The following is a 12019-nucleotide window of genomic DNA, read 5'->3' as shown; positions in this document are numbered from 1 at the left end:
ACACTTGGCAAGCATGACACTGCTATCAGAAGGAAATCACTGACAATTTACTATTAACTTTACTGCTGTCTTTATGTATTGTGATATATAGAGGCAGTAGAAAACACAGAACAAATTGCCTAAATTAATTCCTATTAAAAAAATACATGCTTTTAAATGAAAAAAAAATCCGTTCCCACAGGTTTCCATCTCCTTTCAGCATCAGCCTTAATTACGCACTGATCAAAGAGGAAGGGGCAAATGAGCTGATGGGTTCCCTTTTTCCCCCCTAGACGTTTCCGAGAATATCTATGTAAGGGTACTTTCACACATCAGTTTTTTGCCATCAGGTACAATCCGGAAAAAAAAGGATAAAACGGATCCGGTATCGCATCCGGTTTATCCCCATAGACTTGCATTGTAACCGGATTGTACCTGATGGCTTTGCGGTGCATCCGTTTTTTTCCGGATGCGGCAAAATAATTAAATCCGGCGGCCGGATACAACGTATCATGTAACATTTTTTTGGCCCTTAAAAAAACCGCATTCTGCCGGATCCGGCGCAATGCGGCATTGTATACAATGGGTGTCTATGCATGCCGGATCCGGCGCAATGCGGTTTAAACCGGATGCGGTGACCGCATCCGGTTTGGTAAACAGAGCATGCGCAAATTTTTTTTTTTCATCATGACAAAACTTATAAAAGGATCCAGCACATTCTACACACCTCCTGCCGTTGGTTCCTGACTTCAACTTCTGCTGTCCTCCAGTCCAGTGCTCCAGGGAAGAGGTAATGTCCACAGTACTGTCCACAGATCACTGATGTGAGCTGCGTACATGTACTTAGACATTGTTTTTGCTTTTTTTACAGGTGCAGTGTTGCGGGCAAAGTTTGTTCAAGCCATTTGCAGTGCGAGGCCTGTTATAGAAAAAGATATGTCGTCTTCTGGTAGCCCGCCCTCCGGTTCACAAACTGAGGTATATATTTTTTTTTTGGGGTTTTTTAAAAAAAAAAAAAAAAAATTTTTAAATAAACGACATTTACATAGGTGGCCGAAACATCACAGGAGATGCTGCCAGAAGATGACGGAAGGAATGGAGAAATACAAGGAGCGGGCGGTCAGAGTGTAAGTTTCATACAGGAATTGTTTACCACAGCACACCAAACACATAAGTAAATAATGTTTTTTTTTTTCCTTCACTAAAGGCTTCAACTTCTAGGGCTCACGATAGAGCTCCCCCAAGACCGTCCCAGGGTCGTCGTCGAGGTGGCGGTGGTCTTAGTGTAAGTTTTTTTTTTTATTTTTTTTTTTTTTTTTCATATCTGTGTGAATTTAGGTATAATTTTTTTTTTTTTTTAATTTCTTTTTTGTTTCTTTGAACAGGCATCACAGCGTGCTCCCGATTCTGACGGTGAGGAGGCCGGATTTATCAACATCGACCTCCTCATCGATGAAGTTAGAGAGAGGGAGCCGCTGTGGAACATGGCTGACCGCCGCCACGCTGATTCGATCGTAACCCGTCGACTCTGGGACGAGGTATGCCACGCAGCGGTAGAAGGTTGGGGGGAGCTCAATTCTCGTGGCCAGAAGAAACAGCGTAAGTATTCACAGTTCAGTAGGTTATGCTGCATGATGTAATGTGTTGTATACTAACCACTTTGTGCTTTCCACTTTCAGGTGACAAACTTCAGAAGCGGTGGCGGTCTATCAGGGATCGCTTCAAAAAGGAGTTGAATCAAGAGATGCAGGCCCCGAGTGGATCCGGAGGACGCAGATCGAAGTACCGTTACTTTAGAGCGTTGTCGTTCCTCCGGACAACTATGGTGTGCAGAAGGTAAATATTCCCAACAATATGTACAAAGTATAATATTTTATGTCTGTTTTTTTGCCTTTTTTTTTTTATTCAGTGGCACTGTATAGCAATTAAATTAATTATTGTTTTGTTTTTCCTCTTTTTACCAGCACCGTCTGCAGCACTCAGGAGCCTGCATCGAACCCGACAGGAGCGATCCCTGAACAGTCCGCCACTGGGGAACACAGGCACAGACCCCACCCATCTGAACCTTCCCTTCCATCGACATCTGTCCCATCCACCTGCGCTGGAGCTTCACGTGAGACTTCATTACCTGAAGCTGCTGGTGATGAGATAGCTTTTCCCCTACCCCACCCCTCTGACACTGCTGCCCTCAGTAGAACACCTTTGGGTTCTGGGCGTCAGCGTCATAGGGGTCAGGAAAAGAGTTATGCGCCCGAGTTCTTGCATCTAAATGCAGCCTTCCAGAACGCCATTCAATTATTAGCCGAACAAAATCGTTCATCTTTTAGCTTCATAAATGCCAATATGGAAAAAAATACACACGAATTGTGCACGCGTCTGGACAGGCTGCATTTAGATGCAAGTAAATCACCCAATCATTGTTTTTTTCAAGCTGTACTAGAGCGCATGGAAAAGCTATCTCCTGACCAGCAGATGCATGTAATGCAAGCCACACGGCAGGCTCTGGCGCAGGTTTCCTCCCAACCACCTCCACCCACCCCTCCTCCAGCACCTGCCCCCCCTCCAGCCATTGTCCCTACTCCCCCTGCTGCCCAGTACCAGCCTGCTGCCCAGTACCAGCCTGCTGCCCAGTACCAGCCTGCTGACCAGTACCAGCCTGCAGCCCAGTACCAGCTCCCAACCACATCTGCCCCTACACTTCCTTCCCACTACCACATCTCGCCTTCCACACCCATCATGACCCCAACTCAAGCCACTAATTCACCCGCCACCTCTTCTGTCTCCCAATCCCTCCACTCCACCCCTCAATCCTTACCAAATCCCATCCCATCTCCTGGTTTCCCTCTTGGTTTCTCAACCACACCTTCACCTTCTGTTACTTCCCCACCACCACCACCAACACCACTTTCCACCCTCAATACTCCAACTGTGCGTGTGTTCCCACCTGTCAGCCCCTCCAGTACTATCTCCACCCCAAGCCCAAGATATACCAATTTATAATTTATTTATGTAATAAAAATAAAAGTTTTTTGTTGAAAAGTATTTATTTGTTCTTGTTTTTTTGGGGGGTAATATTATTTTGCAAGTTAAGTTAATAATAAAGGTAATACAAAAACATAACATGTTGTAATTTGACGGTGTAAAAATTACAAATTTTTAAAGCGAGTGAAAGATTAAAATTAACAAGGTTAACAAGATATTTTTTAATTTATTTTTAACTATGTTTATTTGTTATAAAACTAAACAAAAATCTTATACCATTTGATCTTGCCAATCTACTCTACCTTCTGGGGACACAAAATAGTCAGCATATTTGTCACGGATTGTTGAACAGGCAACACTACTCCTAAATCCAGGACTGGTGTAGTCAGTCAAAGCGGTGGCTTCCAAACTCTGGTCATCCAAGGACAAAGGTTCCTTTGTTAAAACAAAATTGTGCAGTACCACACATGCTTTCACTATTTCATCAACAGTTTCAATGTTTAAATTAATGGCTGTTAACAACACTCGCCATTTGCTGGTTAGTATCCCAAAGGAGCATTCCACCATTCTTCTGGCTCTGGATAATCTGTAATTATATATTTTTTGTGTTTGCGTCAATCCACGGCTTGCATATGGCTTCAACAGATGTTGGGAGAGTTGAAAGGCTTCGTCGGCCACAAAAACAAAGGGCATTGGGGGCTCACATGTGCCAGGAAGAGGTCTTGCAGGAGGGAAATCAAAAGTATTCCCATAGATTCGCCGCCCCATTGGGGACATTTTAAAGACCTGCGAGTCATTGGATCTCCCATATGCGCCAATGTCCACTGATATAAATTTGTAGTCCGCATCCGTTATTGCCATTAGGACAATTGAGAAATACTTTTTATAATTGTAGTATTCTGACCCCGAAGCAGCAGGTTTCACAATTCTTATATGTTTGCCGTCCACTGAGCCAAGGCAATTTGGAAACTGACAAATGTTATAGTATTGTTCAGCAATTGCAAGCCATCTGTCCCTGGTGGGCTGGGGGATGAAATCCTCATGGAGGCAATCCCACAAGGCTTGGCAAGTGTCTCTAATGATTCCCGAGATGGTGGAAATTCCTAGTCGAAACTGGTAGTGAAGGGACGAAAGGGACTCTCCAGTTGCAAGGAATCTGTAAAGGAAAGACAATAATTATAAAAAAATAATAGCAAACACATTACAGTTAAAAGTCAATTTACAGGAGGATACAGTTCGAAAAAAAAAAAACTTACCTTAGCGTAACCAGCAAACGCTCCTCGGGTGTTATAGAGTAACGGCAGAAGGTGTCCGTTTTACGGATGTTGTCCGCAACAAGGCCAAGGAGGACGTCAAAATTATTCACTGCCATCCGGACATAGCTTGTGAATTTTTCATGGTTTCCACGGAGCTCCAGGTATAGGGTTGAAAACACCCCACGTGTCAGTCTCTGGGCAGTCAGGGGATGGATCCAAAAGCGTCGATGTCGCTGACGCCTCAGTCGCTGTCGCTCCTTTTCTCTGACGATGATAGCCAAGCGATTTGCCTCAAATATAAAATCTGCAGTGATCTTTGTGTAATTTGCAAGAATAGCATCCATGGTTTCTGCTTGTCTCTGTCTTCATTCTGTAAAATATGCTTCAAAATACTGTATATATACTATATTTTCCCAATAGCCAATCAGAATACGGAACTCGTTAATTGTTTGTTTAGTGTTTAAAAAACGGATCCGTCAAAAAACGGACATAACGGATGCAAAACGGATGCAAACCGGACCCACCGGATCCGTTTTTTTCCGGATCCGTCCACAACGGATCCGCTTAAAACCGGATCCGGTGGGTCCGGTTTGATCCGGTTTGCACAACAAAACCGGAAACGTTGGATACGGCAAAAAAAAGGACTGTACCTGAATACAGAAAACTGATGTGTGAAAGTAGCCTTAGTGGCTGCAGAATGTGGCTCAGCAGGTCAGACCGGTAGGCGTTCTCATCCTGTATGGGGGTTATCTTCTTGGGGATAATGCCCATCCTGATTTCTTTGTATATACTGTATATAGACAAAGATAATTTTTTATAACCACCGAGCAACTTAAAGGAGAGATGTCTGTTGCCAACATTGCGATAAAAGATAAGCGGAGAAGAGGAGGATTTAGTGGCGGATTCATCCTCCTTGTCTTGGTGGCTTTTTCGGTTGACTATGAAAAAGGCTTTTACAATTTTGACAGATTTTTTTTCTTTTTTTTTTAAATAAGACTTAGATTATTGCATTTTTATGGTTTATTCACATTTTCCAGGATTTACAGAGCTTTGGCTCCCGATTAGGCCTGTGGTTTATTAAATACAATGGCGCTAACTGCTTATTTTTAACTGGGGCGTCCTGGCAGGAAATCCCTAGGGGCCCGGACTCGTATTCCGATAGGTTCGCCTATACTTATAGGCTAATTTGCATATTCATGAGCACAAGTATAATCCCAGGATGCCAAACACGAGAGGAGAGAGACAAATTACATCGACAGCACACGATTCATCTCAAGCTATTTCTATAAACTAGGACACACTGTGCCGCTCGCCTCGCTTCTACACATCGAGGCCTGGGATCTGCTTTATTAAACATCCCTAACTCCCAGGACTCGGGGCTCCCATTCACCAGGGGAAGAGGGTCACAAATGAGGGCAATGTTCCAAATTCTTCCTTGTGTTGTCAGCCCGGACTCTAGATTTTCCAACGATCGGTCCGGAGGCTTGATAGCATTTTGAAATAGCGTTAATTTTAGTCAACTTTTAATTTTATCACTCCTCCCCTCTCTGATTAAAAAAAGTCAAACCCAAAAATGAATGTTAGTGATGGACATATCTTCTGAAATTTGGATTTGTAAGTTTGCTCAAATTTGGCCAGAAAATGTAATTTGCATTGAACTTAAGCCTGCTTTACACGAGTCGATCTATCGTGCCATAGCACGAGCGATTGTACCCGCCCCCTTCGTTTTTGCGTCATGGGCAAATCGCTGCCCGTGGCGTACAAACTCGTTTAACTCCCGTCACACGCACTTACCTTCCGGACGACCTCGCTGTGTGCGACGAACGTCCACTTCCTGAAGTGGGAGCGACGTTCGGCGTCACAGCGGCGTCACACGGCAGCCGGCCAATAGAAGCGGAGGGGCGGAGATGAGTGGGATGTAAACATCCCGCCCACCTCCTTCCTTCCACATAGCCGGTGGGTGCCGCGGGACGCAGGTAAGCTGTGTTCATTGTTCCCGTGGTGTCACACAGAGAAACGTGTGATGCCACGGAAACGATGAACAACCTGCACCCATGAAAATAAACGATATTATGAAAGTTAACGATGAGTACACAACTCACGATTTGTGAGCGATGCTACGTCGCTCAGAGGTGTCACACGAGATGACGTCGTGCGCTATGCCGGATATGCGTCACGAAAACCGTGACCCCGACGACATATCGCACAATATATCGTCTCATGTAAAGCCCGCATTATTCCATGCATATTGAAAGTCGGAGCATAATAAACACAAATGTTAAAAATGGGGGGAAAAAACATCCTTGCCTCACTGCTCACCACTGCAATTCAATCCTCCACTGGTTCCCTCCAGCTCCAGTCCAGGTTTGGTCTCCATGGCATTTTCCTTCCCTCTACACCGGCACTTTCTGTGCTCAATAGGTCATGGGTTATTCACGCCATGAAGTCTTGTCTTTGTAGCATCATGATGTGCATCATTCGAGGCGCCTACTAGTCACAGAAAGCATCGACACATAGTGACACAACATCAGATGTCTCCTGCCATGAACACCAGAATAGACTGGTGGGAGCCAGAAGAGGACTGGACGGGTAGTGTCATGTGGTGTTCGGCTTTGCACTTACTGAGTGTCATGGCAGTGTCAGACTTTGTTCACACAGCAGATTGACAAGCAGCTTGAGGTCTCTTAAGGCCGCTTTACATGCTGCGATCTCGCTAGCGAGATCGCTAGCGTGCGTACCCGCCCCCGTCGTTTGTGCGTCACGGGCAAATCGCTGCCTGTGACGCACAACATCGCTCAGACCCGTCACACTACTTACCTGCCTAGTGACGTCGCTGTGACCGGCGAACCGCCTCCCTTCTAAGGGGGCGGTTCATTCGGCGTCACAGCGACGTCACTAAGCGGCCGCCCAATAGAAGCGGAGGGGGCGGAGATGAGCGGTACGAACAACCCGCCCACCTCCTTCCTTCCTCATTGCGGGCAGCCACAGGTAAGGTGAGGTTCCTCGTTCCTTCGGTGTCACACATAGCGATGTGTGCTGCCGCAGGAACGACGAACAACCTGCGTCCTGCAACAGCAACGATATTTGGGAACTGAGTAGCGTGTCAATGATCAACGATAAGGTGAGTATTTTTGATCCTTAGCGGTCGCTCGTATGTGTCACACGCAATGACGTCGCTAACGAGAACGGATGTGCGTCACGAATTCCGTGACCCCAATGACATTAGCGATGTCGTTGCGTGTAAAGCGACCTTTAGTTGTTCAGCCTGACTGGGGCGTTGGCTGTTTTTAACTTCACTGCTCTCCAGTGTAGCAAGTGTGAACTATTACTAGGAGCTCAGTCTGCTAATGACCATTCACAGCCGCCTTCACTCTTTATAGGGTACTGGATCCGGTTGCTTGTCACTGAATATAGCTCAGGGTTGCTTCAGCGATAACGGTCCTATTGTAGTGATCCAGAGCTCATGATCTGTGGTTTGCTTACCTGTGAAGTGTGGAAATTTCCTCCTTGTTAGTTTATTTCCTCCCTGTGTTTTATTTCCTCCTGGGTTCATGTTGTCTCTCCCCTGTGTCTGATTGCAGTGTGCATGTGTTTTGGTTCTCCCCCTGTCTGTGTTATTTATGGGGTTTGCTTCTCCGGTCCTGGCCTTCTCCTGGGGTAGGGGAGAGTGGGTGTTAGATCAGTGTTCAGACAGGAGTTAGGGTAACGCTGGCGGCCCAGATCTAGCTACAATGAAGCTTACCTCAGGGATAAGGGATAATGCAGGGTACCTAGTGTGACGCCATGGCAAAACCAGGTAGTCACAGATAGGCCCCAGCACAACACCCTTCCCTCACTTAGGAAACACACAGCCAACCTGAAACCCTAGTCACCCCCCTAAGGGAAAGATAGACACACCAGTGGGCGTGATAAGGCGGTTGGGACACGCCCACCCAGGGGTTTAGAAAGCCCGGGGTGGGAAAACAGTTAGTGGAGTTTGTAGTTCAAGTTGAGAGGAGTGTGGGCAGGAGCTAAGTGTAGCTCCAGCCGAGGAAGTTCAAGTTGAACGGTGCCAGTGTAGGAGCCCTGGTGCCTTTGGCTAGGTGGCAGATGGTGGTCTCCGTCAGCAGGAGACAGGAAGACGGCTCGGCAGAACCGAGGTGGACCGGGACAGGGTTGTAGCCCGCTGGTACCGACATGGGGAACCGACCCGGAAACCGGAGCACAGAGCGGGGTACTCGGACCCTGATGCCAGGACCGGAAACCAGCGGCCTGGTTAATTAACCGATTGAGGCCAGGATTATAGGTCCTGTCCCACCCAAAGTCCCTAATAGAAGATAACAGCCCACCGATAGGGATAGGAGGCCACCGCCAGGGCCCATAGATCCCACGGGCCAGCGTCTGTGGGCACGGCTCCTTAGGCCACATCCAGCTGGGAGCGGACTCCTGAGTTCCAGACCAGGAAGTCCACCATCTACAAAGTCAGTGCAGAGGAAAAGGACTGTGACCACCAGCCCAGGTGGGGGACCTGAATGCAACCAGCCGCGGCGGCCGGCAACCAGCACCTTGGTTTACCAAAAGACTTGTGTGATTCATTTACTGTGAGTAACTGTGAGGGCCGGGGAGGACTGGTAGGCCCAGGAGGTGGATCCACTGGACCGAGCACCCCACCTGGAAAGCAGGGTACACGGTAGCTGGAGCACTAACGTGGCAGGAACGGGTGCAGGTATCAGGAAGCAAAGACAGGACCAGGTCACTAAGGTCACAGCGTACTTTAAGGCAGGAATAGGAAACAGGAACAAAGACCTGAGCACTTAGTTAATAGTAACTACATGAATCGTCCATATCATCTATCAGCATAGAATAGATTAATGATGGAGACAGAACAGACATTTTCACATTATACTGCCAACCTGATGGATTGTAGAAATTACCAGAGCAGAAGGAAAAGTTTACATCTAGCCTCCTTATCTCTTCTGAGGATCATTTCCACTAAGAGGAACCAGTATCTATGAATTTCTAAAGAACGTGGAAAACAAACAGAGAGAAGTCAATATGACCAGAAATGGTCTCACTTAATGATAAGGATCTTGGAAATGAGAGGATTTTAAACACAAAGTGTCCGAAAAAGTTGCAGAACTTTTCAAAATTTGATGACCAGGCAGTTATATAAGGTGTGTGGCTGTGAACAATTTTTGCTTTCTATATGTTTCATTCCGAGGCTTAAATTTTAATTTAATTTTGCGTGAAAAAAAATCCATTTTGTTTTGTTGTTTTTTTTAAACATATTTGATGGTCGACCTAAAGTTATTAAAGGGAGTCTATCAACCCAATAAATCGCTTATATAGGTGTTTTGATCTCTTAGTCCCTGTACAAATCACATTTCTTATATCGCTTTTAGTGCTTTAGTTGCCATAAATTAAAAAAATATATATAATATATATATATTTTGTCAGTAAATGAGGGGGTTTTGGTACACCCTGACTGTTACCAAGAACTCAGTGCACTATTACAACCCCTTAATTTGTAGGGAGCAGTCCCATTTTTGGAAACCCCACAATTGCCAAAATGGAGGATTTGTGTGAAGAAGGTGTATGAAGCTGCATGTCATGTATGTAGTCTGCTGCTTTTGTAGCACTCAGGGATATGGGATACTCGGTTCTGGGTAGTGCAGGTTTTGGGGAAGTTACGGTGGTGACCGTTACCCGGTTCCGTGCCCTAGGCCCTTTTTGTAATGGGCATATTTATAGGGGAGATTAAGATAATGTTCACATGTGACATGTGACGCCACTTGCGTTGTTGCGGCTAAGTGTAGGGAGACGCGGCTGCAGAGTGTCTGTACTGGGTCTGGTGGTATGGGCAACTAGAATGGTAGACCCTCCAAAAGTAGGGTTTTGTCCGAGAGGGTGTATGGTGCAGTGGGCATCGGAAGAAGGTAGTCCACACAGGTGTTCAGTGCAACTGGTTTACTCACTGCTAGTAGATGTTGAATGGTTGCCCGAGGCCAGCTGGTTTCCCCTCCAGGTCCCCTTCGTATCAGTGCCAGTTTGGTTCTCTGGTACCCTCTTCCCCTGCACCTGTCTCTGGTAAGTGGGTCCCCATGGTATAGAACGACTGGGGGTACCCTTTCTGTGGTTTGTCCACTTCTGTCCGCCTACTCCTCCATACTCCACCGGCAACCACTTCTCCTGGGTACCAGGTCACCACTAACCCGAGTCAGGACGTCGCTTCGCTTCCAGCTTCACTCTCCTACTCCTCTTTTCTGACTAACTACTCTCCACAGTCTGCCTCTTCCACCTGGTCAACTAGTGGACTGGACTGGCTCCACCTCTAGACGGCCATCCATTGGTCCAACCCTAGCTGGGTACCATTGTATGGGGGATTGTTAGGGAAAAACTGGATTTCCTGGGTTTATGTTGGTACCGGCACTGGAGTTCTGGGTCCCTAAGGGGGTAGGCCCTGCATCCTTGTGGGGATGCAGAACCTTGTAGCACCCTGATGGTTTCAGGGGCACTACACTTCCATCAAAGTCTACAGCAGATAAGATGCCAAGATGGCCGTCTACTCCCGCTATATGGGTCAGTGTCTACGCTTCAACAAAGAGGCAAGGTCCATGTAACTATGATGCAAGGCCAGAAGAGATGCAGGAGACTCGGGTCTACCACTGTAGCATTTTATATAGGAGATAAAGTGTTATTTCAGTCTAAGCAAGGTAAATGAATACTAAAACCAAAATACCTCTGAAAGCGGAAAGTAGGAACTTCCTTGGACTCGAGTCCCCTTTAAGTGGATAGATGATAACTTGTTTAGGTCAGAATGCGTGGGCATCTCTCCAGGCCTATGAGTTCACATTGGGCAAGTCACAATGTCGTTCTCATAGGGGTCACAGCAAAGAAATCCATAGCCATCAACATCTTATGACCTATACTGTGGATAGGAAGTTGGGGCACTAGCGGATACAGAGGCTTCTGGGGAAGAACAGTATATGGGCCCTTTGCAGTCCAATAACTTATCATAAAGCACAATTCAACCTGCTTTACAGATGTAATGGGCCCCCTTGCCTTTTGGGCCTCTGTGTGGCTCCATAGATTGCACCAATGATATGTCCACCACTGAGCTCCCATTTAAAGTGGGTTTTTTTCCATTTTCCCTATAAATTTCTGCACTCTACACAACTGCAAACTGCAGACTCCTGACTTGAGTGGTTGTCATGTGGACGCTCATATGTGAGTTTGCATGCTGGCAATCATGTACCCACTTGCAAATTTTCCTGCTTCTATTGAAAGAAGTGGATGAGAAGCTAGTTGTGTCCAAATCACATATGAGTAGTGTAAAATGGGGATTCATTAGGACGTGACTGCCTATTCACATACCTCCATCCATGGATATGTCACATATTTTATCAAGGTGTCTGTTTGTTTAGCATATGCTCGTTGTGGGGAGGCTGTGATGCCTCAGGAAGTAATCCTCTGAGAGGACGATTAGATTGTCCTAACCGTGACACTCTGTACAGGTTGTGACGCCTCTGGAAGGAATCCTCTGTGAGAGGGAGGATTAGATTGTCCTGACCATGACAGTGTGTAAAGGTTGTGACACCTCTGGAAGGAATCTTATGATAGAGGTAGGATTAGATTGTCCTGAACGGGACAGTGTGTAGAGATTGTGATGCCTCTGGAAGGAATCCTCTGAGAGAGGGAGGATTAGATTGTCCCAACCGTGACAGTGTGTTGAGGTTGTGATGCCTCTGGAAGGAATCCTCTGTGAGGGGGAGTATTAGATTGTCCTGACCATGACAGTGTGTAGAAGTTGGGATGCCTCTGGA

General features: G+C 46.4%; 1 protein-coding gene across 1 annotated transcript; it reads left to right on the top strand.

Annotated features, from left to right (window-relative positions):
• The first annotated feature begins 1074 nt into the window (after nt 1-1074).
• On the top strand, nt 1075-2979 carry LOC142256498 (uncharacterized). Its single transcript, XM_075328256.1, has 5 exons — nt 1075-1098; nt 1187-1264; nt 1365-1578; nt 1659-1815; nt 1944-2979. The coding sequence occupies exons 1-5, from the start codon at nt 1075-1077 to the stop codon at nt 2977-2979; spliced, it is 1509 nt and encodes a 502-aa protein (XP_075184371.1).
• Nucleotides 2980-12019: the final 9040 nt, after the last annotated feature.

This window comes from Anomaloglossus baeobatrachus, chromosome 1 (assembly GCF_048569485.1).
Source record: "Anomaloglossus baeobatrachus isolate aAnoBae1 chromosome 1, aAnoBae1.hap1, whole genome shotgun sequence".
Lineage (NCBI taxonomy): Eukaryota > Metazoa > Chordata > Amphibia > Anura > Aromobatidae > Anomaloglossus > Anomaloglossus baeobatrachus.
This window is presented reverse-complemented; position numbering and strand designations above follow the sequence as displayed.

Coding starts and splice junctions, on each gene's coding strand:
- LOC142256498 (XM_075328256.1), top strand. CDS start 1,075: ATGGAGAAATACAAGGAGCGGGCG. Junction 1,099..1,186: donor AGAAATACAAGGAGCGGGCG/GTCAGAGTGTAA, acceptor CCTTCACTAAAG/GCTTCAACTTCTAGGGCTCA. Junction 1,265..1,364: donor GAGGTGGCGGTGGTCTTAGT/GTAAGTTTTTTT, acceptor TTCTTTGAACAG/GCATCACAGCGTGCTCCCGA.